General features: G+C 35.7%; 1 protein-coding gene across 1 annotated transcript in view; it reads right to left on the minus strand.

Annotated features, from left to right (window-relative positions):
• Window positions 1-26,857, minus strand: part of LOC150096407 (serine/threonine-protein kinase 40-like) — a 100,465-nt gene that overhangs the window by 25,949 nt on the left and 47,659 nt on the right. The window contains exons 5-6 of the mRNA XM_090408929.1: window positions 13,913-14,143; window positions 2,100-2,268 (exon numbers count right to left, since the gene is read on the minus strand). Of these exons, the coding sequence (XP_090265055.1) occupies window positions 2,100-2,268; window positions 13,913-14,143 (400 nt within the window). The remainder of the gene's footprint in view (window positions 1-2,099; window positions 2,269-13,912; window positions 14,144-26,857) is intronic.

The following is a 26,857-nucleotide window of genomic DNA, read 5'->3' on the forward strand; positions in this document are numbered from 1 at the left end:
GATGATATTATGCTTCTAAATAAATCCGCTACAAGTTTGCAAGATTCCCTGACTAAATTGAATAACTCTTGTAATAGATATGGTATGAAGGTCAGCATTAAAAAGACAAAGACAATGAAAATAGGTAGAACTGTTGAAAATGTCAACTGTGTTGTGAACAGGGGAACCTGTGGAACAAGTAAAACATTTCAGCTACTTAGGCACGATTTTTAGTGAAGATGGTAAATTAAATATGGAAATAGACAACAAAATCAACAGAGCTGGTATGGTAGGCAGTCAATTGAATAAATTCATATGGAATAAGAGAGAAATTAATCGGAACACTAAATTAGCTGTATACAAGACAGTGTTCAAACCAATTTTAACTTATGGATCTGAGAGCTGGGCAGAAGTAAAACACTTGACCTAAGACTAGAGATCGCAGATATGAGAGTCATGAGAAAGATTAGAGACGTGAACAGATGGCATCAGTGGCAATATCATATTAAAAACGAGAATATTAGGAAAGAACTTGACGTTGTCAGCATCCAGAAATGCGTTAGCAGAGCTAATCTCAGGTGGTATGGTCACTTAAACAGAATGGGCGAGGAAAGATTAGCAAAACAAGTGTTCTCTGCCAGGTTGGCAGGAAAACGACCCAGAGGAAGACCAAGATATAGGTGGATTGATACAGTACAAAGTGCCTTAGAAGATAGAAATATAAGATCTGATAATGTTGGAGTCTTGACAAGTAACAGACTGATTTGGAGTTAAATTGTAGATAGGAAGTTAGTAATGATGTAAGTTTTTCATGTAGTACTATCATATCCTGTATACCCCTTGAGGGTACGCGTCAGGAATTTGATGATGATGATGATGGATAACTCAGCAAAATTAATAAGACACTGGATACCAAATACAGAAAAAAAACTTTTTGGTAGACAGAAAAGATGAATTTCCATCCACACTGAAATAGTCTTAATGCAATAAGACTTAGCTTAAAGCAAAAGGAAGAGGTTATGTTGCCAAAAGGATCAAAAATTAAAATAAAAATAAATAAAAACATTACTTTTTATTCAATAAAGAGCCTATATCATAGCATTTAGTCTACAAGGTAAACTTCTCATGTACTTCTGACATGTTTCATGGAAAATTAACATTCGTTCAAGAAATATTGTCAGCATTTCATTCTATAAGTGTTCAATCAAGTTTAAAGTGGCGCTCTCAGCAGCGAAGTCCAATAGAGGCATGAGTTACCCTCAAACCGAGCGAGAGCAGACAATGCTGTGTAATGGAGCATTGTGCTGATGGATATACCACAGTTCCAGAAGTGCAAGAAGTATGCTGTTATCCAGAATGTAGGACATACCTCTCGATTTATGGCAGTAACAATAAATATCAAACCACTCTTCTTGCAATAAACATTTGCTCAGGTGCCAACCAGATTGAGATTCTCCCATCTCACAAAAACAGACTTGATTCATTGCGTCAAAATAGCTGTTGATTACCATAGAGTCCATCTTTTGCAATATTGGTAGCATTGTAACTTGTCATTGAGCATAAATGTTGATATTATGATATTAGGAATTTAGTGTAATGTTTTGCATATTTTTTGCATAATGATATTCACTCCTGCATGCTCTGGATGATTCTGCTGTAGCTTTACTTGCAAGACAGCAGAAACAACACATGCTATAGCAATGTCAAGAAATCTACTTTTCTGTGAACAATTTGTGGCCTTTGGTCTACGTTGACATTTCAGTTTGATTCCCATTTTTCATACAATGTTCCATATCACTATGGCAGAGTAGTTTAACACCTCAGAAATTCATTTCATGAAAACCTGTAATATAAGATGCAACAATTCATTCATGTTTGAAGCATGACAATATGCAGAGCATTTTAGTTCAAACTGAACATGGTGCTCACTGATATCTTCTTAGAATGCCATCTTATATTTGTTTGTTGGATGATTTGCACTTCTGCTGGAGTGCAAATATGTTGTTGCCAATACTTTTGGCAACAACATTATATTTCTTACTTTAAAATATATATTAAACTTTAAAACAAGTAAGGTCAGTGTATGACTTAGACAACAAAATAGTGAAACAGTTACTAACCACTAAGCACATCTGGACTTATATATGCTGGGCTACCTCTCTGGTCTTTAAGCAGATCATTTTCATTCAGGAGATGTTTCCCCAAGCAAAAGTTGGTGATAGTAACTCTTCTGGTTCTTTTATTTAATACCATATTCCCCAGTTTTAAATCACGGTGAACAATATTCCTCTATAAATAGAAAATAAAATCAGTAACATAATTTTTTTTTATTTTTTAAAGAAATGGCAACAGTTAGCAATTCACCAAACAATACATGGCAAATAACATAAGATATGTAATAACATAAGTATCATGAAAAAAAATAAAATTAGAAATAAAAGAACTGAAGGCTATTCAAAGCAGAAACATAAAAAAGGCAACAATCTGCAAAAAAATTCTTGACAGTAACTAAGGCTCAATTGTAATGGGTTGCTACAGTATTCTGTATATTATTTTATGGTACATGTCTGGAAATAATGATGTCGATTACAACTACTTTTTTTATTCTTTCAAATTCTAAATGACAATTAGATGTGCTTCAACTCGATGGTGATTAAACTACTCAATTCAGATTTAGCCCACATAAAACAGCACAAAGAAGCACATCATTCTTAGGTGAAATTGAAAAAAACCCCAAATTTATTAGTCTATAGTTCATCTCTGAAAGTTGCTCAGCTTTGAATGCTCCAAACTTTCTTGCACACTGTACTTTTCAACATGAAATTGAATTTTATTCCATTGGTGTTCTGAACTACTGAGAAAACATCGATATCAACAATAACATAGTCAGTGAGACTTTTTTTATTTTTTTATTTCTTGCATTTTTTCTCCATGTGAATTTGTACACATTTTTGTGTTGGAACATGGTGTTAGTAATAACTAGCCAATGTACTAAACAGAAACTGAGCAGGTACTTATCATTTCTATATTTCCAAAATTCCCAAAAAATTTCTATATGTCTGGTAATGATTTCCTACTCTGCTGTTTAGATCCTCAACAAGGACCAACTTTTTGTTTTTCATTTTGCCAGCTGGCTTCTCTAATGCCTAGAAAAATTCTTCCATTTCTTTAGGATCACAGGCATAAATAAGTCTCATTGTCCAGATCTCTATTATGAGATTTGCATTATGGGAAGGGTCACTACCCAGACTGGTTTAAGGTCTCATCAGTGGGAGCCAGACTCAGAGGCGATACCAAGGTTGAAGTAATGTAGAAGTCATATTTCCTTAATTTATAGTACCATAGTCCCCTCATTATCCATGGTCAGCCCTGGTCCGAAAATATTAAATGGAAAATTCCAAAAATAAACAATTTATGAATATTATTTCTGGGAAAACTCCCATGTTACTCCTCTTAACAAATTATTATATTTACGGCTATTTTGCCTGCTTCTGTTTAGGAGTGCCCCTGTTTAAATGTCATTGGCTTTTTACTCACGGATTTTTAGGGCATTGTAGATGTATATTTACCAATAAATATATGTAGCATAAAGGAAGAGAAATTTACACACACCTTTTTCTGGGTGTTGTGGCTTTCCTTCTTTTTGCGATGTCCAAACTACTGTGTGTGTGTGTGGGGGGGGGTATGCAATGTGGGAGAATTAAAATAGAAATGGAAAAACCCATTTTTTTTTTTAATAATATATACATACATATATTATATTATTAGGGATGGGCAGAGCGTTTTTTTATATTTATATAGGGTGGGAAAGGGTGAAAGGGGTTGAAAACAGCAACTGATTTTTAGTGGGGGGGGGGGAGTTGACAGGGTGCGGTCCGTTTCGACTATGCTTGGTCGTCGTCTGAACACATGGAGGAAGTGGATGCTATGTCAGGTTGGGTAGGTGCTTCTGCTTTTGAAGTGTTTGTGTTATCGCCTATTGGTCGGGGTTGTGACCTCAATTTTATGTTGTGAAGCTTCCAAACCTCGGAGATTATGTAGGGTCTGTGGAAGTTGATAGAGTTCGCGTCACATTTTATGGCTATTGTTTCCGATATTCTAAGCATTGTTTCATTGTCTTGTCTGTCTACTATGATGGCCTTGTCGATCTGCAGGTTATGTTTTTGTTCAAGGGCGTGAACAGCTATTTCTGTTTTTCCTGTGCTTTGTATTCGATTTTTCTTTTTGATGTTGTGTTTTTTAGTGTTTAAATGTTCTGGAATAGGGATGTTGCAATCGCGGAAGTGTTCTTGTAGTCTTGCCCATAAAGACCTGATGATGGAACCTGTGTAGGTGATATCACAGTCTTTTTGGCAGGGAAATTTATAGACTACGTTGGGGTGTTCAAATATTTCTTTTTGTGTATGAGATTTAGTGGGTTTTTGGCGATTTGCCAATTTTTGGTTTGTGGTGAATACCAGTTTGTAGTCAGTATGTTTGAAGATGTATTTATAGGCTTTGTATGTGTTTTGGGTGTATGGTAGTTTGATCATTTTTTGTGTTGGGAAGTTTGTTTTGGTACTTGGGTTGTTTTGGTGGTTTTTGGCCATCCTGTTTGTGTAATTTATTAGTCGTGTAGGATAGTTGCGATTTTTGAAGGTCTGTATTATTTTTTTTATTTCTGCGTTTAGATTAAACAATTTATAATTACATAGGCAAAGTGGATACTAGATCCAACATTATTTCAAAGCTGAATGTTTTTAGAAACTATGAAAATTTTGTAAGTTGACCTGAGAGTTTACGAGAATACAATTCTCTGCATCCCCGAGTTGCCTTAGCTACTTAAGTAGTGCAAGGTAAGGCAACTGGAGGATACAAAAATTGGCTTTGAAATAATGTTGGATCTAATATTCACTTTATCGATGTAATTTTACATCAGCAAAATGAAGCCATATGGCTCTTTCTTTTAGTAATAGACAATTCATGTTTTAAACTGTGTACTGTTCTGAGTAGTTCTCGATTATCAGATCAACTGTTGCATTATCGCAGAGTTGTTCAAGTAACCCTTATTTTACTTAATAATGGCCCCCAATTGAAAGAGAGAGTAGTGAAGCTGACAATTCAGATATGCCAAAGAGAAGCCATAAAGTGCTTCTTGTTAAGTGAAAATTCTCGACTTCATAAAATAATAAATAAAACAAAAAAAATATGCTAAGGTTGCTAAGATTCCATTTACATTCAGGCACACCTCTTACTGTGCCTAATTTATAAATTAAACTTTATCATAGGTATGTACGTATGTATAAAGAAAAAAAACAGTGTATATAGGGTATGATACTATCTGTGGCTTCAGGTATCCTTGGGGTCTCTTGGAACGTATCCCTGTGAATAAGGGGAGGGGGAGGAGAATACTGTATAACCAAGTGAAAAAACTTCCAACAACTGTTTCTATCCAGAGTAATTTAATAATAAGGTGTGACACCTTGTGGCTACTCGTATATGGAAATATGACTTCTGCATTACTTCAACCTTGGTATCACCTCTGGGTCTGGTTCCCTCTGATGAGACCTCAATAAAGGTCGAAACAGGTCTGGGTAGTGACCCTTCCCATAATGCATAGCATTATACATGTCAGTAAGGATGTGCTTTGCATTATGGGATACTAAGGCAAGTGATGTGAAATCATTAGCCTCTATATAAGAGTTGCCCTATCCTGAAAATACTTCAGGTGCAAACTTCATTTGCTTACACTTGGATAAAGGATTAAGCCAAGAATATAATTTCTTGGTATCTTTAATTTACACAGATACAGCAATTTGCTTTCTATTTATAACTGATGACTGCCACATCTTTGTTGGATGTTGCAGGCTGATTCCATTTAGCAAAGGGGATGTCTCGAATGTTTTGAATAATGGATTATACAGGGTGAGTCAAAATGATTTGAGCAATTTCAGAAATTTGTGGAGAAACAGTCATCAGCAAGAAATATGCAATATGCATAATTTTCAACAGTAGTTCAGAATTTTAGTGAACACAAGCATTTGTTTCCAATGGCTACTTCTAGAACATACATACTCCTGTCCATTAATAGTTCTTTAGTGCAGAGAAAGACTATTAATGGATAGCAGCATGCATGTCTCGGAGTTTTACTCCACAAATTCTATTTTCTCTGTTCAGCAAGCATAAAAAGAATATCCCAACCACACACTCCACTGCAATATACTGAATCAGCAATGGTTACTGCTGTATCTCCTTCAGGACAAATCCAGTAATGTCTGAACAAGATGGAGCATCTCCTTGAATCCATCAAGCTGTGACAACCCATTTCAATATGCAATTTCTGGATGATGATGATGATGATGATGGATACTGGGCTCCATCCTAGCCTGTATGGTCATTTGATCTAACTTCCCTTGATTTTTTACTCTGGAGTTATATAAAGGACACTGCATATGTGAATACCCTTACCACAAAATGTGGATAACCTGAAGCATCATATTTGCAGGGGCTGTTGCAATGACTTTCTTCCAGATATCATTGGATCCAAGATATCTGGAAGAAAAATGCATAGATGTGCAAGATGACACAGTTCACATACTAAACTTTAATAAGCATGGTATAAAAAAATAATAATAAAAAATTGAGTTGCTGTTTTGAATAGTGTAGGTTTCATATTTTTGTGCCTATTACTAGTTTCTCAATAAATGTTTCCAATTGCTCACATCATTTTGACTTACCCTTGTATTTAGCTCAGTTATAAGAAGAAATCATTTATAATGTAATCCAACATGCTGAATAACTATGTTCTTCATTTTATCTTTCATATTACAGCAATCCCTCGATCAATGCGCCCCCCTGATTAGCGAGTCATTTTTTTTCTATACCGAAATTCGATTAGTGCGCCTCTAAAATTCGAGTGTGCCTATATACATCTTGAAAATAAATGTTACAGATTTAAAAAATTTATCTCTCTGTACATTTTTATGGCTAACTACAGGGTGGCCATAAAATAACTTTCCCTCTTTGGAGGCATCTGTAGCTAAAACCAATAAACGGAATGAGACCAAATTTTATATCGAGACTTTTGAAGGCATGGGGAGATGATTTCTGCGAAAAAAAGATTTAGTATCAAAAGTCACCGACAGGGGAAATTTTGGCACTGGCAGAGCCGAAAACAAGCAGATAAAATGGAATAATAACATTTCGATGGTGTAAGCGACAGTTTTGCGTCCCTCATTCCGGCTGGATATGTGGTGCGTTACAATGATAATAAGAATAATAATATTTAAACTAAAACAACTTGCGAGAGAGACAGAAATTAATGTAGTGATTGAACTCACAGGAAATAATGTTTTATTCACCAGAATCAGAGTCCCCTGGACCACATACACGATTTCAATGTGCTGACCTTTAACGTTTGTTGACTGCTGACCAGTAACGTCTGTTACTGTCTCTTCTTGCACTGCTTTCCGTCCTCTGCCAGTTCTAACTCCTAGTGATCCAGTTTCTTCAAACTTCTTAATCATAGCTCTCAGTGCTACAGCTGACATAGAACCTGTATGCAGGTTATGAAGCCTTCTAAATTCCTGAAGGGCCGCTACGGCATTGCACCATCTAAGGTAAAACAACTTAACAAGTAAAGCATGCTGAGGCAAGGCAGGACGCATATTGAGCACAATTCATCAGTCATTCAAATAACTCTGAACGGTCCTAATCCCTTTTTAAGTGGAATTGGTGGCGCTGCTGTCATGTACGCATAGTAAAATTTGCATAATCCTTTTTACCTGCGTTTACTGCAAATATTTTACCGCTTTTGGCTCCGCCAGCGCCAAAATTTCTCTTATCGACGACTTTTGGTACTAAATCTTTTTTTTGCAGAATTCATCTCCCCATGCCTTCGAAAGTCTCAATATAAAATGTAGTCTCATTCCATGTATTAGTTTTTGGAGCTACAGATACCTCCAAAGAGGGAAAGTTAATTTATGACCACCCTGTATTTTAAAAAACCACTCATCAGGATGAAATAATTTAGTTACCGATTTAAAACGTTTCACAAAGTGACTCTTTCTTTTAAGGTTACACAGTGATCAGCATTCATATTTAAGAATTTAGGGACACGAAACACACATGTTGAAAAGATTATTTTACTGATTAATAATAAAATAATAACTTTACGTTTAGATCCCTGTATTGAGGTCATCTTCAGAAGGATGCATGTGTATAAGAACAAGCTACATGCTGTTGCACTCTATACAAGTAAATTACATCTACGTTATTAAAGGGATAAAAATCCTATGTTGTTATATAGCCAGTAAGTGAAACTCAAGATCGAGAACTACGATCTATGAGTTTCAATGCAGAAAAACTATCGGCGCAAAGGTGGAGCAAGATCCCTCACTATTCTTGATATTTTCTCATAATGTAAAACACAGCTCCTAGGAGATGTAATACTGTCATTACATTATGAGGAGAGGTCACTACCCAGACCCGTTTCAACCTTTTTTGAGGTCTCATCAGTGAGTAGGTAGACCTGGAAGATATCAAAGCTTAGTGAAAAGAACTTGCATACCTTCACTATACGAATGCCATAAAGGTGTGCTTATATTTTGTAATTAAAATGAAAAGCCAAACGGCTAGTTTTCTGCCAACTTAATAGATATTAAAGGGATAAAAATCCTATGTTGTTATATAGCCAGTAAGTGAAACTCAAGATCGAGAACTACGTTCTTGAGTTTCACTTACTGGCTATATAACAACATAGGATTTTTATCCCTTTAATATCTATTAAGTTGCCAGAAAACTAGCCATTTGGCTTTTCATTTTAATTACAAAATATAAGCACACCTTTATGGCATTCGTATAGTGAAGGTATGTAAGTTCTTTTCACTAAGCTTTGATATTTTCCAGGTCTACCTACTCACTGATGAGACCTCAAAAAAGGTTGAAACCGGTCTGGGTAGTGACCTCTCCTCATAATGTAATGACAGTATTACATCTCCTAGGAGCTGTGTTTTACATTATGAGAAAATATCAAGAATAGTGAGGGAGCTTGCTCCACCTTTGCTTCGAATTGCCTTCGCCGATAGTTTTTCGGCATTGAAACTCATAGATCGTAGTTCTCGATCTTGAGTTTCACTTACTGGCCATATAACAACATAGGATTTTTATCCCTTTAATATCTATTAAGTTGCCAGAAAACTAGCCGTTTGGCTTTTCATTTTAATTACATCTACGTTGTTAACTAATCTTTTTTCTTAGCCTGCCCTCTAGTGAAAAAAATAAATAAATAAAATAAAATAAACGAAAATAAAATAAAAACTACAATAAACTCTGCTAAAGTCCTCACGTACTAGGATTCTTCTGGAATTATACAGTTTATATTGTTATATTACGACTATCTTCTGGATTTGTACAGTACAGGTTGCTATTGAATGTTCAGGAGGAAAAAAACACTTCACCAAGTCTTCTCGTATTGAGATTTTTCTTCGTGGTTGCTATGAAGGTTGTAGATGGGTCCTCAACATTCTTGGAATTGTTAGACCATCATTTTTATTCAGATTCGGATCATGTTTGAGCATTTCACATGCTTTCTTGAATTTCTGCTTGAACCAGGTTTTGGTGCGGTGTAGGGACTTGGTACCTTTCCAGTCAATTCTGTGGTATGTTTGGAGTGCGTGGTCAGAAAGGCCGGTTTTTCCAAAATGGAGGTATTTTATGTGACGTTTGTGTTCATCCTTTCTGATTGGGATGGTTCGCCCTGTTTCCCTTATGTATGGTATGTTACATGTGCAATCTATTTTGTAAACCCCTGGTTGGGCTAAGTGTGGCAGGGGATCCTTGGAAGAACTGAGTAGGTGTCTTAAATTTGTCGGGGGTTTAAAGGTGGTTTTGATGTTGTATTTGTGTAGTGTTCTGTCTATTTTTCCTGAAATGCCTCTAACATATGGTATAGCAATAGCATTCTTGAAATCTTTTTTGTTATTAGTGATATCTTTGTGGAGGATCTTGTGAATGGTTTTTATACTGTATCCATTTTTTTATAAAGGTATGTTTGATGGTCTCATATTTATGGTTAAGAGCTTGTTCATTTGAACAAATGGTTTGAGCTCTGTGTTTAAGGGTGCTTATGACCCCTAGTTTTTGTGTTGGGTGGTGATAAGAAGTTTTGTGTATGTACTGGCCTGTGTGTGTAGGTTTGCGGTAAACTAAGGAGAGACAGCCTGAAGTGTGACAAGTGTGTCTAGGAATGGAAGAGAGTTGTTTTTTTCAATTTCAATGGTGAATTGGATGCGTTTGTGTTGTTTGTTCAGATGGCTAAGGAATGTATCTAGTGCTTGGCGGCCGTGGGGCCAAATGGCGAAAATATCGTCGACGTATCTGAGCCAAATTTTGGGCTTTAGGCACACTGATTCTAGAGCTCGTTGCTCAAAATCTTCCATATAAAAGTTTGCTAGGGGGGGGGGGAGTGGCGAGCCCATGGCGGTACCCTCTTTTTGAAGGTAAAAATTGTTTTGCCACACGAAATATCCGGAGCGGAGTACGTGGGCAAAGAGGGCTGTGACGTCGTGTGGAAATATGTTCTGTAAGAGTAGGATAGTATCATTGATTGGGACATTGGTGAAAAGGGAAGTTATGTCAAAGCTGACTAATAGATCTTGGTCGTTGAGTGTAATATTTTTAATTTTGTTTATAAATTGTTGTGTATTTTTTATGTAGGAAGGGGAATGACCAACCAATTCCTTGAGTGTGGCCGCTAATTTTTTGGCTAAGTAGTAATTCGGACTGTCAATTCCTTCCACAATTGGATATAATGGCGTGTCTGTTTTGTGTACTTTTGGCAGGCCATAAATTCTGGGTGCGCAGGCATACTGCAGTATTAATATTTTTTTTTTTTTTTCCCCGGCCACGTGTTAACTGATTTAATTAGTTCAGTAGTTTTCTTTTGTTATGTTGCGTGGGGTTGTAATTTACCATTTGGTAGGTGTTGTGGTCCAATACCAAATGGTTCATTTTTTCAATGTAGGTTGTCCGATTTAAAACAACAGTGGCGTTCCCTTTATCGGCTTTTGTGATAATAATGTCGTGGTTATTTTTTTAAGGATTTGAGGGCCAGTTTATCCACTTTGTTTAGGTTGCTGCTTAATTTTTTGGTTGAATTTAGTAAACAGGCAGTTTCCATCCGTATTTTGTCAGCTAAATTGGTGGGGAGGGATCTTAAACCTCTCTCGATATGATATATTATATCTAGTTTATTTACTGACCTTGGAGCAATGGCATAATTTAAACCTTTCTCCAGTAGCGAGAGTTCACCTTGTGTGAGGTTGTAATCCAATTGGTTGAAAACCAGAGTGGTCCGATGGTGGTTGGTTGCTCCCAACTATGTTGTTGGGTGATTGGCTGCTCCTTCCGTTATGGCGTCGTAATTGTCTTGTGCTTTCCTGTAGTTTTAATGCTTGAAACTTTGTTATTAATTGTTCTTTGTTTTTGAGTAATAGGTGCTTGGCTGAGTCGTCTGTGATCCTGTTTAGAATATTCCAAATTTCTTGATTAACATAACTGGATAGCTCAAATTTCAGTTGTAACACTTTGGCTTGGATCGATGCTAAGTTCTTTTGTGTCTCATGAATTTGTTCTCTTAACAAAGCTTTTTCTAGCTTGGCATAGATAAGGAGCGCTTTAGCTGATGTAAATTTCTTCTTTAGTTTAATGCAGTTGGGTATTAAGTTGCTGTCTCTACATCGTTTCAAAAAGGCCAGTCGATTAATTAACATGGAACCATGTATCTTTAGTTTACCGTAGGGGTTGCACTGCTTGTGGGTCACATCTCCATGGATTATGATGACTCTTTCTTTTAAGGTTACACCATGATCAGCATTCATATTTAAGAATTCAGGGTCACAAAACACACGTGTTGAAAAGATTATTTTACTGATTAATAATAAAATAATAACTTTACGTTTCGAATGAATCTATTGATTGCTATTGAATGTTCCTCCTGAACATTCAATAGCAACCTGTATTGTACAAATCCAGAAGATAATCGTAATATAACAATATAAACTGTATAATTCCAGAAGAATCCTAGTACATGAGGACTTTAGCAGAGTTAATTGTAGTTTTTATTTTATTTTTATTTATTTTTTCACTAGAGGGCAGGCTAAGAAAAAAGATTAGTTAACAACGTAGATGTAATTTACTTGTATAGAGTGCAACAGCATGTAGCTTGTTCTTATACACATGTATCCTTCTGAAGATGACCTCAATACAGGGGTCGAAACGTAAAGTTATTATTTTATTATTAATCAGTAAAACAATCTTTTCAACACTGTGTTTTGTGTTCCTAAATTCTTAAATATGAATTTCACAAAGTGAATTTTACTATTTCCATGAACATTGTGTTCCAAATTTATGCCAAAATGTAATTCACCTGCTAATTACAGAGCCTTTTGATGATCATATCTCGTCCCTCCTTTGCAACTGTTTTCCTTAATTTTTTAATTTAAAGTATTTTCCCAGCCTTTCATCATGAGTAAAAGAATTAGTGAGCAAAGAAGTGGAAGTGGGAAAATGATTCAAAAAGTAATCTCATTGGAAGAAAAACTTGCAATAATAAAGAAAAACGAACAAGGCGAGTCCAGAGCAAAGATAGGACAAGAACACAAAAATGGGTGAATAAACTATAAGAGCAATTTTAAGCAAAGCTGCTGAATACAAAAAGAAAGATAAGCCTGCTTCAAGTTAATCATGCATGCAGACCACTCGAAATAAAAGTATTAGAATGACTGAATTAGAGAAACTTCTTTCTACACGGATCAAAGACTGTAACCAAAAACGGATCCCGTTAAATACTAACTTTATTAAATCAAAAGCATCAAGTCTTTTTGCAACCTTGAAAAAAAGAACTATTAATGACGGAAAATAAGAATTCCACACTAGTGCTGGGTAGTTTGAGCGTTTCAAAAAAGAGAAATAGCCTACATAATGTTTGAATCACAGGCGAAGCTGCAAGTGGAGATAATGACGTGGCCACAAATTGAAGAAAATTGTGGAAAAAGGGAGGGGGGGGGACTATTGTGACTAACAAATATTTAATGTCAATGAGACCAGCTTTTTTTTGGAAGCGAATGCCTTCCAAGACTTTTTTGGCCAAATCAGGGAAATCTCAGCCTGGTTATAAAGTCTCAAAGTCGAATGACATTTCTGCTGGCAATATGCGAGCCGTTTGGAATCACATTCTTCTACATTGTGCAAAATGATTTTAGAGGCTTTTCAAATGAATCTAAGCTAATTAAATTTGATTTCTGAGAAATTGGATTTAGATGCACAGCAGGAAGATCCTGAAGAATATGAAGAAAATTTAATCGCTGACAAGCTCAAAAGAGATTTCACAGAAACAATTTGAAAATGTTCATACAATCAAAGTTTTTAAGCAGCAATGCTTAGAGGCTGGTCCTGATGAAGAGAGAAGCAGTAAAATTTGCAGAAGAGTAGAAGAGGCAATAGGGCCACCGTCAGTTGTATGCAAGAAACAGAATGCCCACCAAACTACGTTAGCTCAATTCTTTGTTAAGAACTAGAATAATAAATTGATATTCTGAATATGTTTTATTGTCTATCAGCTTCATGGTTTTCTTTTAACTAGGTCCTGAGATATACCTTAATTCTTTTATAAAAAATATGGGTCAAAAAAGAAATTTGAGGAACGAATTATACTTTTTCTCATAGGTTATTATATTCGATTAGTGCGTTTTCGATTAATGCGCCTGTTTTAAAGAACACATTAGCCGCATTAATCGAGGGATTGCTGTATTATATAAAGTAGATTACTTCCATAATAATTAATTATACTGTAATGAGCAAATGGCATCAGGTAATCAGTTTATATGATGTAATCTTGAAAAGAAAAACCAAGCAAATTCAAGGGAAAAAAAACTGAAAAATCACACCTGCTTACCCTATGCAAAGCACTAACAATTCTAACAACATCATAAAATATGAACATTGCATCCTTCTCTGGCAGCTTCTTTTCCTTAATGACATAGTGCTGCAGGTTAACTAGATCAGCAGTTTTAACATTAAAATCATGGGCACAAAGACAGTCTAGGACCAGGCATAGCCGTTTCTTTGTTTTTCCAGTATACACCAAATCTCCTGAGATAAGTTCCTTTTCTTCCCATGCTTCATCCTGAAATGTTACAAAAAAGAAATGTAATACCACAAATGAAAAGTATGATTTTTCTATATAATAAAATTAGTTTTGCTGGTGCCTAAGACAGACATGAGATAATGCTTTAAATGACATCATGTCATCAAGAATGAAATCAATAAACTGGAGTTTCAAACATTCAGCTTTCAAGTCCATAGTATGTTCTTTATGAAAAAAAAAAAAAAAAATGAAAAAAATGAAAAAAAATCATAACAGGTGATATATTAGTGAACAGTAAAAAAAAAGCCAGTAATAATGTTTTCATTTCCTATCCTTTTCTCATCTCATCTTCCTTTTACCCTCTTTTACCTTGCGGTGTCGAGGGTTTATTAATCATCAGATCTCAAACCGTTCACAGGATAAGGTAGTCAGCCCTATGCCCTGGTGTATCCCAGAGCATAGGGCTGAGTTCTCAAGGCCAGTTTGCCTGCTTTGCGGGATGAAAAACCCCAGGACAAACTGGGGTAAAAACCTTACTGTCCACGCCCAAGACCGGCTGAGGAAGTCCTTCAGCTACTCACGTCACCGATGGGAATCGAACCTAGGACACTCCTTCTCCAGGCATATGGTTGCAAAGCCACTAGGCTAACCGTACGGACCTATCCTTTTCTGTGTGCTTTTTTTTTAAATGTATATACTTATGTAATGATCATTTAGTTCTGATGTTATATTTTCATTTTGTTCCATTGTTTCATTCTGTTCAAGCAAGCTCAACTCATTTTCCAATGCATACAGTTTCTTATCTTTCTGTTTCTTCATAGATTGACATTCTAAGCCATGTAAGTCATACCAGAGTTACTGGTATGTCATACATATTATGTAGTTTATTTCATTGCCATTTAATAAATTTTAAAGTGTTCAATACCAATCTTTATCCTGTTATTTATTGGTTAAGAAGAATCACGAGCTATTTGAGCAGGAGGCAAGTTTTATTGTGTTTGGTACTTACAAATTGTTTTAACATCGACGAACTATAGGCGATAGTATAAGTTAAGTATGAAGTGAGATTTTTTTAACACGAACAATTTAAGTTATGCCAGATTTTTTTTATGGACTACTTTGGTACACATTGAAGAACTAGAGATGAAGTAATCTTTGGTTTTGTGTGGAGTGGGGAATGAAGACTCTCAAGGATTACTGTATTTATTCCATCAGAGAAAATGAAAACAATAAGGCCGAAAAAAGAAGTGTAGAAATCCCAGAGGCAGCATTCCAGTTGGCAATGTTGTAACGTTACAAGTTATGAAGCTGAAACATGCTAGAGAAGGCTGATCTATGGACATTGTTATGACAAAAGTTTCCAAGAGCTGAGCTAACATTTGTAGTGTAGCTGGAGTGAAAGCTGGTTGGGAAAAGACCCAGGGCATTGAGAGAATTATGCAGTAATTTCACTGGTAGGTGAATAATTTGTGTTAGTTCACTACTGGGAGAAAGTAATAGATTCCCTTCCAGCTTGCTCTGCAAAGTTACAGAAGGGAAGCCAGTTTGAATTATGAACACTGAATTGTTCAAAAAAGATTATCTTACTCTTTGGTTAGACTACAGGAAATCAGCCTTTGGATAAAAATAAAACAGATCGGTGTAGTTAGTGGAATTAGCAGGGTAGGAAATCAATAGATAAAGGTAACAAAGTGGGGCAAGGAAATTTGAAGCCAGAACAGATCACATAACATGGTTTCAAGGGTTGGTGATTTCTGGCATGAGATATCAGATCACACAAATGCACATTCTCAGTCTTTCTTATGAAAAAATCATGCATAATATAGTTGGGATAGTTAAGGTGACCACACTAAACTTCAACTGGATGCCAGTTGAAGTTCAGTGTGGAATAACTGATCACATATTGATAAATGCATGCAAATGATGGTGCACGTCCTTAGTATTATTTTTAGGCCTCCCTTGATTTGACTGACTGACTGTCAGTCAAATCAAGGGAGGCCATACCCTCCTAGACCATTATAATGCCTCCATTCCCTGGTAATGCAATCATCACCACTCAGATACAAAAAAAAAATATACTTTTTACTTTCTCACATGACTTTTATAGTTTCAAAGAGTGATCTCTCATTCCCCACTTCTCTATGCAATAGCTATCTAGAGTTCTCTCACTAACTTATAATTATTATTATTATGTAGACATCTCCAAGGAGTCCGAAGACTCATTGTCCGAGGTTCAATCTATCCACACAACCTATCATACGTCTCCTTGAATACATTACCAGACAAAACACTCACAACTGACTCTGGCAACCCATTCCACTCATATACAACTCTCCACGCAAGAAATCCAATCCTCACACTTCTACTAATCACACCTTTATTCAACTTCCAGGACTTCTGGTCCCTCTAGAAAGTGCTCCCTGCATCTATCCTAGAAAACCCTTTAAGCAACTTAAATGTTTCTATCATATCCCCTCTTTTTCTCCTATCAACCAACTTCAGCAATCCACACACCCTCAATCTATCCTTATAGGGAACATTCCATAGGCCACTCACCTCTGAATCCTCTCCACTGCTTCCTCATCCCCAAGAAACCCAGGCACAATAATCCAGATGTGGGCATATCAAGGCCTTATCTCTACTTGTTAATGTGTTCTTCAAAGCCAAGTAATCATTTAGCAATATGTCCTCTTAAACTTTAACTCTCTGTCTGCTACCACCACTAAATCTCTAGCTTCATCTATTTCCTGGAGTACAGTGCCAGTAATGTGATGCATGGCCTGTAATCTATTTATCCCAAAATGCATAACTTTATATCTCTCCACATTAAAATGACACTCATTACCTTTTGCCCATATTGACAGCCTATTTGAACCATACTGCAAGCTTTCCACATCGCCTTGATTAAATTTACTCTACCTAATTTTGCATCAGCAAACAACTGAATATTTCCTTTCAGGTTATTTCCTATATCATTTAGGTACAAATTAAACGGCAATGGTCCCAGCACCACTAGTCACCTGTTTTTGCCTCGATTCTGCCCCACCATATACTACTTTTTGATATCTGTCCAGCAGTCATCCTTTTATCCACTTAACCAATGTCATATACATTCTCATTTGTTCTAATTGGTGTGACAGAGTACCATGTGGTATTCTGTCAAATGCCTCTGCAAAATCCAGCAAAATCATTGTGTAGCCATTTCCTTTATGAAACTCAGCTGTTACTCTCTTATAAAAAGTTAATAAATTACTAAGGCATGACCGACTCTTCACAAAGTCATGTTGATGCTCATACAGTACCATATTTTTATCTACCCATTCTTGAATTCTCTTTTTTACCAATTTTTTTTTAGTACTTTTACCACCACACCTGAGATACTGATTGGTCTATAATTTGCTACTACAGTCTTTGAACCTCCATTATGCAAAGGAATTATTTTTTCCTCTTTCCACTCTCTTGGAACTCTACAGAGCTGAGACTTAAAGAGCCTAATCAAGGGCATTGCCAGTTCCCTTACACATTCTGGCAAAACCCTAGCTGATATCCCATCTAATCCCACAGCTGTATTAATGAGATTCTGCAATATCCTAAGAACCTCCAATTCATGCACCTCTATTCCCACATTAGTGTCTGTCACATAGGTTAAAGCAATAACCTCACTAGGATGATATACCCTTGCAATTATTATATCTCTTCTTTTCCTATTCCCCAAGCTCTTCAAAATACATTCTCCTAATCTGTTCTCATACTCAATATTTCATAGATCCAAGACGGTGAGAGTGTGAAGACAAGTGACTGAAACGTATTTCTGTTTTGTTGTTCTCCCACAAAAGACTCATTGTGAGAGACCCACACTAATGATTATTCACACATCTTAAACTAACTCAATATTGGGCATGCTCACAACTACTTCTGGCAATCCATTCCACTCATTCATCACTTTCCAAAACAAAGAACCTAGTTTGTACACCCTTACTAACCACACTCTTACACAACTTCCAGGTGTGATCCTTTGTTTGCATACTACTCATTGAAATATTGAAAAATTTCCTTTGTGTCAGTCTTGTAGAATCCATCACTTTAGTATTCTGTCCCCCCTCTCCTCTGCCTGTTCAAAAAATTCTGCAGCCCATAAACCCTGAATCTATCCTCATAAAGAACATTCACAGACTTGTCACCATCTTGATCACTAACATTTCTGAATCCTTTTCACCACACGGAAATATGTATAAGAGACACTGGCTGAAAAGTCTGTGAAAGAGAGATCATCAATCAACTGAACTACCCTCCTCTGAACAGGAAAAAGAATTTTGAGAGGTCTAAGATATACCACCAAAAAATGTGAGAACAGTATTCCAAGAGTGGGTAGTTTTGAGATTTGTACAGAGAGAGAGAGAGAGAGAGAGAGAGAGAGAGATGACAAGTTTTTAGGAAGTCAATGAAGATACAGAAAGCAGTTTGTGCAATGAAGTAAGTCTTCCAAGAAGAAAGATCTGAATTTTACATACATTGAACATTATTAAAAGGTAAGAAAAAAAGAATTGAGGGTTTTTTTTTGCAAGAAAAACAAAACAAAACTGTGCCTTGGAGCTAATCAAGATGAATTGGTTGTTATTGCCTCATTGAAAGATGATGTTCATGGTGACAGAGATCAGTATTTAATACAATTATTGTAGACGATCTTGGAGCTTGAGATGTTTGAGCATTGCAAGGCTTATCATATGAATAGGATGAATGGGGAGTGCTATCAGCAGCAAAACTGTGGATTAGAGATTAATATGAGAAGGTCTTCATTTTTGAAATTATGGATTCTACAACCGTGTTAAAATAACTCTTTTTATTATCTTGACGTTTCGATCTTCATGTCAAGATCATCATCTGGAGCGTACATAAATATACAAGACAAGCTGCATTACATTTCAAACTGAAAGCTAGAGAAACAATGACTTGATCATATGCTGCTCACTGGCATGACCTCTAGTGAAAAGAGAAAAAAAAAATTACATCAAGCTACATTTAATTTATGATTACATGAATAAACATTCTTGTTTACAGATAGTTTTCCTTCCAGTAACAGTGATGACCTATTTCTATTATGACAATTGTTATATTTGATTTAAAAAATTATTTATAAATTACAACATGAATAAACATTCTTTCTTATAGAAAGAATGTTTATTAACAGTGATGTCCTATTTTTTAGTATAAAAGTTATTTTAGATTTAGGATCCTGGATTTTCTACAAACCTATTTATAGTTGTTCTTAGAGGGGAAGAATTCGTGGGACGAATATATGCCTTCCATATGTATGGGATTTTTAGACCATCGTTATTGTTTAGATTGGGATGGTTGATACCATGTTTTGATGTGATGTAGACAACAAGTGCTTTTCCAGTCAGTTCTATGTAAGGTGTTCAGGGCATGATCAGAAAGGCCCCAGCTTCACCGTAATTATTATATTTGATGTGCCGTTTATGTTATTTTTGTCTGATTTGAATTGTGCGTCCTGTTTCTCCTATGTATGGTATGTTGCAGGTGCAGTAAATACGGTATACTCCAGGGTGGGCCAGCGGAGGGAGTGGGTCTTTGGATGAGTTCAGTAAGCTTTTAATTTTGCAGGAGGTTTAAAGGTGGCTTTGAGATTGTATTTTTGTAGTACTCTGTTTATTTTGTCTGATGTCCCTTGAATGTAAGGAATGGTTATAGTTTTATTGTAGTCTGGTTTGTCTTTGTTTTTTATTGAGGTCTTGTGGAGAATTTTGTTAATAGTGTTTTGGCTGTATCCATTTTATTGAAAACTATTGCTGATCACTTTAAATTCGTCTTTCAGTGCCTGTTCACTGGAGCAGATCTTCAGAGCCCTGTTTTTTAGGATATTGATGACACCTAGTTTTTGTCTTGGGTGGTGGTAGGAATTCCTGTGTATATATTGGCCAGTATGTGTCAGTTTCTGGTAAACAGTGAAGAAAAGATTGCCCGAGGGGGAGATGTGCGACTAGTGTATCTAGAAACGGCAGTGTGTTATGTTTTTCTATCTCAATTGTGAACTGTATACGTTTGTGTTGCTTGTTTATGTGGCTAAGGAATGTGTCTAGGTGGCCATGAGACCAGATCGCGAAAACATCATCAATGTATCTAAGCCAGACTGGGTTTTAAAGGGGAGGAACCTAAAGCAAGTTGTTCAAAATGTTCCATATATAAGCTAGCAATGGTGGGGGGGGGGGGATAATGGCGAGCCCATGGCTGTGCCTTCTTTTTGTAGGTAGAAAGCGTTTTGCCATAGAAAATAACCAGAACATAATACATGCGCAAATCACGGCGTGATATCTGGAGGAAATTTGTTCTGTAAAAGAAGGATTGTGTCATTGATTGGTTGGGACATTCGTAAAGAGGGCAGAGACATCAAAACTGACTAATAAATCATCTTTTTCTAATGTAATGTCTTTGACGATGTTTATGAAGTGTTGTGTGTTTTTGATATATAGGAGGGGGAATGACCTACCAACTCCTTGATTGTTGCTGCTAATTTTTTGGCTAAGTGATAAGTCGAGCTATCAATCCCTTCGACATTAGACCTTAGCAGTGTGTTTTCTTTGTGAATTTTCGGTAGTCCGTAAATTCTCGGGGGACGAGCATAGTGTGGAAATAGTTTTTTTGATCGTATCTTCGGGCCATGTGATAATTGACTTAAGTAGATTCTCTGTTTTCTTTTTTATTCTATTAGTTGGGTTATAGTTAATTAATTGGTATGTTTCATTGTCCGAGACCAGCAGATTCATTTTATCCACATAAGTGGTTCGGTTTAAGATAACGGTGGCACTTCCTTTTTCTGCTCTGGTTATTATGATGTTCGGATTTGACTTTAGTGATTTTATCTCTGTTAATTCGTGTTTAGTTAGGTTGCTTGTTATTGCTTTGTTATGATTTAAAATGTTGGCGGTTTCTAAACGCATTTTTTCTGCTATGTCATTTGGGATGAATCTTAGGCCTCTTTCAATATTACAAATAAATTCAATTTGTTTATCAATTTGGGTGCTATGGCATAATTTAAACCTTTGTTGAGTATCAAGATTTCATCTTTGTTTAAAGCGTGGTTGGATAGGTTAACTATGTTACTGTTACCTGTAGGTGATTGGTGGCTCCTGTTGTTTCTTGCTTCTGGTTGGCTGTTATTGTTCACTGTGGAGAAATTTGAATATGGCAGCTGGTTCTTTCGATCTTTTAGTCTTTGGAATTTGGAAATTAGGTTTTCTTTCTTCGTTTGGAGGATGTGGTTCACCATGTTGTCAGTACTCTTTTCCAGATATCTGCGTTTACGTAGCTTGAAAGTTCAGTTTTTTCTTTTAGTAGCTGGTTTTGTGTAGCAGCTGAGTTCTTTCTGGAAGCTTGGATTTGTTCTCTGAGAAGTGCTTTCCCCATGTAGAAGTATATTCGCTGCGCTTTTGACGAGGTGAATTTTCTTTTTAGCCTGATGCAATTCGGAATGATATTGCTGTTCCTACAATGTTTTAAAAAAGCCAGTCGATTGATCAAATTAGAAACCTGATTCTTCAACTTACCGTATTGATTGCATCGCTTGTGGGTTGAATCTCCATGAATTATCATAATCCTTTTTTTTAGTGTTACACAGTGATCAGCATTCATTTTTGAAATTATGGAATCTACAACCGTGTTAAAATAACTCTTTTTATTATCCCGACGTTTCGATCTTCATATCAAAATCATCAACTGGAGCATACATAAATATACAAGACAAGCTGCGTTACATTTCAAACTGAAAGCTAGAGAAACAATGATTTGATCACATGCTACTCACTGGCATGACCTCCAGTGGAAAAAAAAAAAAACTATCAGACAAAAAGAACATAAACAACACATCAAATATAATAATTATGGTGAAGCTGAGGCATTTCTGATCATGCCCTGAACACCTTACATAGAATTGACTGGAAAAGGACCAGTTGTCTACATCACACCAAAACGTGGTATGAACGCAAATTTAAGGAAGCCTGTGAGATCATTATCAACCACCCCAATCTAAACAATAATGATGGTCTAAAAATCCCATACATATGGAAGGCACATATTCGTCCCACGAATCTTTCCTCTCTAAGAACAACTATAAATAGGACTGTAGAAAATCCAGGATCCTAAATCTGAACAACTTTAATACTAAAAAATAGGACATCACTGTTAAAGAAAAAAATCTGTAAGAAAGAATGTTTATTCATGTTGTAATTTATAAATAATTTTTTAAATCAAAAATAACAATTGTAATAATAGAAATAGGACATCGCTGTTACTGGAAAGAAAACTATCTATAAACAAGAATGATTATTCATTTAATCATAAATTAAATCCAGCTTGATGTAATTTTTTTTTTTTTTTCCCACTAGAGGTCATGCCAGTGAGTAGCATGTGATCAAATCATTGTTTCTCTAGCTTTCGGTTTGAAATGTAATGCAGCTTATCTTGTATACAGTCATACCCCGACTTACGTGAATCCGGAGTTATGCGGTTTCATATATGTACATATTCCTGTCCTGCCTCACCACTAGTCATATCTTTCCAGTGCCGGCTGCATTCGCCAGTGTCACACATGCTGTGAACAAGCACTGACGTGTTTCGCGCGGTCTCCATTCATACACGATTTTTATAGTCTACAAACCTTGCAATTGTTTAATGTTATGTTCTTGATAAAAATTTTATCACATAAAAAAATAATAATGTCATCCAAAGGAAGCAAGTCTGATTCTTCTACCGCTAGAAAGAAAAGAAAAACACTGACTTTGGAAACAAAACTCAACATTATTAAGGATTTTGAAAGCGGAATGAAAATTTGTGAGCTAGCAAAGATGTTTGATCTACAGGAATTCACAGTAAGAACAATCATAAAAGAAAGGTTTACAGATTTTGGAGGACATAGATTCTAACGAGGAACGAATTGTAGCCACAAGGTAAAGAATAAAAAAATCATTTGCTATGAAGAAATTTTGCATGACAAGAAAAAGACATTATGCCGTCAGACGAATCTATTAGATGTTATGAAACCACTGACATCGAAATAATTTTCTTTTTTTTTTATGTACAAAAAACTACAATTATGATTATATTTCTTAAAAAATATAGGTGTTTGTGTAAACCTTTGGTCCCAATTAACTAATATTTTGTATGTTTGTATGCAAAATTATACCTGAGTTACGCAAATTCGGCTCGCGCTTTTTGTTGGTCCCACCTACCGCGTAACTTCAGGGTATGACTGTATTTATGTATGCTCCAGATGATGATCTTGATATGAAGATTGAAATGTTGAGATAATAAAAAGAGTTATTTTAACACGTAGAATCCATAATTTCAAAAATGGATGCTGATCACCATGTAACACTAAAAGAAAGGAATATGAGGTCATTTATGTATAATGAGAAAGAGGATGGGTAAAATAAAAGAGCCCTGAGGAAAACCTTCATTAATTAGAAAATGAAGGGAGACCCATTAGATTACTATTATTACAACGGGTGTCTGAATGGAGTCAGAAGACTCATCGTGTGAGACTATATTGATGTGCTAGCCATTATTCACACAATAACTATACCTCTTCTTAAACTCATTCACAGACGAAGCACTCACAACCACCTCTGGCAATGCAATCCACCCATTCACCACCCTCCAAGCAAAAAATCTGGTACTAACACCCCTGTTAACCACTCACACAATTTCCAGGGGATGATCCCTTGTTCCCTCCCCTCCTGCATTATACTAAAAAAGTCAGTGTCAATCCTATAATATCCCTTTAATAACTTATATGCTTCAATCATATCTCCTCTCTATGCCTATCAGCTGGTTTTTGGAGCCCACAGACCTTCAATCTATTTTCAAAGGATTCTAAAATCCAAGTTTCAGGGAGGAAAAAATCCCATTAACCTGTGCCAAAGATCATCTTGGAAAAGAACTAAAAAAGACAGGAAAAACTTAAAATCCACAGATCTGCCACAATCTTTGTCATTTGCCTCTGGATCCTCTTCACCATTTCATCACCAAGGGATTCAGCTGACCAGATCTGTGCACAAGAGTTCAGATGTGACCTTATTAATGCCTTATAAAGTGGAACAATAATTTTCCTATCCCTGTTTGTCTGTGTTAAATTGTGAATGAAGCTATGTTATGTAATTTATTTTTTTTCATTCACATTTAACATTGCTTATTAAATATTAATCATGACTTATATAAAATTATTTATTATTCCTTAATTGAGAATTACTAAATAAATATTTAATTAAAACCTGACCTATTATTAGTTTATAAAATAATAAAATGTATAGAATTTTGTATAACCAAATATATATGGTGTAACGTAAAGTGTTATTTTATATTTAACTGTATACGTAATCAATAAGTTGAAGAAGTAGCTCAAATATTCTGTTGTTCTTATTTGAGAAATATTTAATGTTATGTAATCACTCATGTAGTAGTAGTAATAGACCATACATTACATTAGCGAAATGTTTACGTTTAGTCTATTGTCATGGAGACGCACGCGTAAACAACCACGAGTGGAGAAGAACGTGGCGTTCGAACGTAAGGTGGGAGTGAAGGTCAGATAGGGAGAGATAGAGAGGGGAGTGAAGGTCATAGATAAGGGGGATATAGAGAAGAATTATTAAGAGTGAGGAGAAAGTTTTGCGGAACCAAGATTATATAATCCTCAGGGCAGAAATTTATGAGTATAGTGTTCGGAAGTGAACCTATAAGTAGTGAAACATAAAGTTTAATGTTATAAGCGAAATATGCTGTTGTTATGAAGAAAGGTTGATGCCGTAATCAGATAAAAGGAAACTGGACAGTCAATGCGAAAATTCTGATTAGTTCTAGTTAATCTGGATTACGATTAAATTCTGTGTTGCCCTAGGAAAAGGTTATATTGATTACTTGGAGAAAAGTGAACAGGAAAAGATATTAGTACCTAATTACTGTTGTTTGGAATAGTGAAGTGCGACTTACAGTAATACAGTTTAAACTATGGAGAATATTTGTTATGTGTGTTCCGCTATTGTTAATTAAGTTAATTCATAAGTGCTCTCTCAATAATTTGATGTATTGAAGAATTTGTCCGGTAAGAGTAGTTGTATAAGTCTCTCTATTCTAGCATTAACTGTAATATATCTCCGATGCTCAAGGTCCGGGAATATATTTGCTTGGAATAATGCTTACGTAGTTTATTGCCTGCTGTGAATATAAACATTGAGCTGATAGATTTGTGAAGACTGATTAAATGTGAAATTGTTATATTAATTTGAGATAAGAAGATTTGTGTTTTTTGAGACTGTGAATAGTATATGAAAGTTAGAACATTGAATTAGCATCAGTGACCTAAGAAGAAGTGTTAAGTTAATTGTATAGTTCCATTTTAAAATAGAGTTCTTGTATTTGTTAACCATATCATATATTAAATGTTTTATTTTGTTGATCTAAATAATGTGTTTGCCTGAATTCCTTTTTATTGCACCGTTCATAAATATTCGAATCTAGCGGGAACCCCAAGTAAAAATGATAATTGATTCGGCCTAATGAGAAGACTGCTAACTAATTAAGAATTGATCCTACTATTTATATAGACTAATCTAAGAATAGGGTGGCGCAGTATAAATATAAATTTCCCTACTTTTGGATCGGTGATCACTTCGTAATTAGTTATTTTATTCATAAAAGTGACTTGAAACTAGATGGTGAGTTAGAACACGACAGGAAGAAAGCCGTCGCGACATCTGTGTGTTCTTCAACTACCAGGTGATTTGATATGCCCTCAAAACTTAATTTCTTTTCCAGAATCACCTATTAGCCCTTACGTTGTCAATTTCTTGCAGTTCAATTCCATCAATACAGTACACAGCATGTGATCTCCTCCCAAAGTGCATCACCTTACACTTAGCCACATACCACCAGCATATTTAAGTCATCCTGCAAGATCTCTACATCACCTTCAATGACTATGGCTCTTTCCAGTTTTGCATCATCATCAAATAAGTGGATATTTCCTGTCAAATTATTTTCATTATCATTAATGTACAAATTAAAGAACAGAGGACCAAGTACTGAGCCTTGAAGCACACCACTAGTCACCTGTCTGCTCCTGGACTCAATTCCTACACAAACCACTCTCTAATCCAAATCAACAGCTTCAGATTCATTCTCATCTGCTCCAATTTATACAACAGTTCCATGTCTCCATTGTCATTTTATTATAGAAAGCAAGAAAATTACTAAGGCAAGACCTATCACTAACACAACCATGTTGCCCCTAATAAAGTATCACATTTTTGTTCACAAAGTTCTGAATTTTGATTTTTATCAACTCCAAAGCCTTAAATACCACTCCTGATATACTGATTGGCTTATGATTTGCTACTTCTGTCTTTGAACCTCCTTTATGCAGTGGGATTATTTTCTCCTCTTTCCACTCTATTGGAACCTTACCAGAACTGAGGATCAAATTAAACAGCCTAATCAGAGGAAATGCTAATTCTCTTGCACATTCTCATAACGCATGGGCTGATATACCATCTAATCATATGGCAGTGTCCGTATTAACGTTCTGCAATATACTAAGCACCTCTATTCTTCCATCACTAGTGTCTCATCAGTCAGTGACACATCTGGCATTGCAATATCACAACCAAGATGGTACATCTTTGTAAAATGATCACTTAGTAACTCAACTATTTGATTTGCTTCTGTTAATTCCAAACCACCTAC

Source organism: Typopeltis vanoorti, chromosome 19 (genome assembly GCF_054136105.1).
Source record: "Typopeltis vanoorti isolate ZY-2024b chromosome 19, IOZ_Tvanoo_1.0, whole genome shotgun sequence".
NCBI lineage: Eukaryota > Metazoa > Arthropoda > Arachnida > Uropygi > Thelyphonidae > Typopeltis > Typopeltis vanoorti.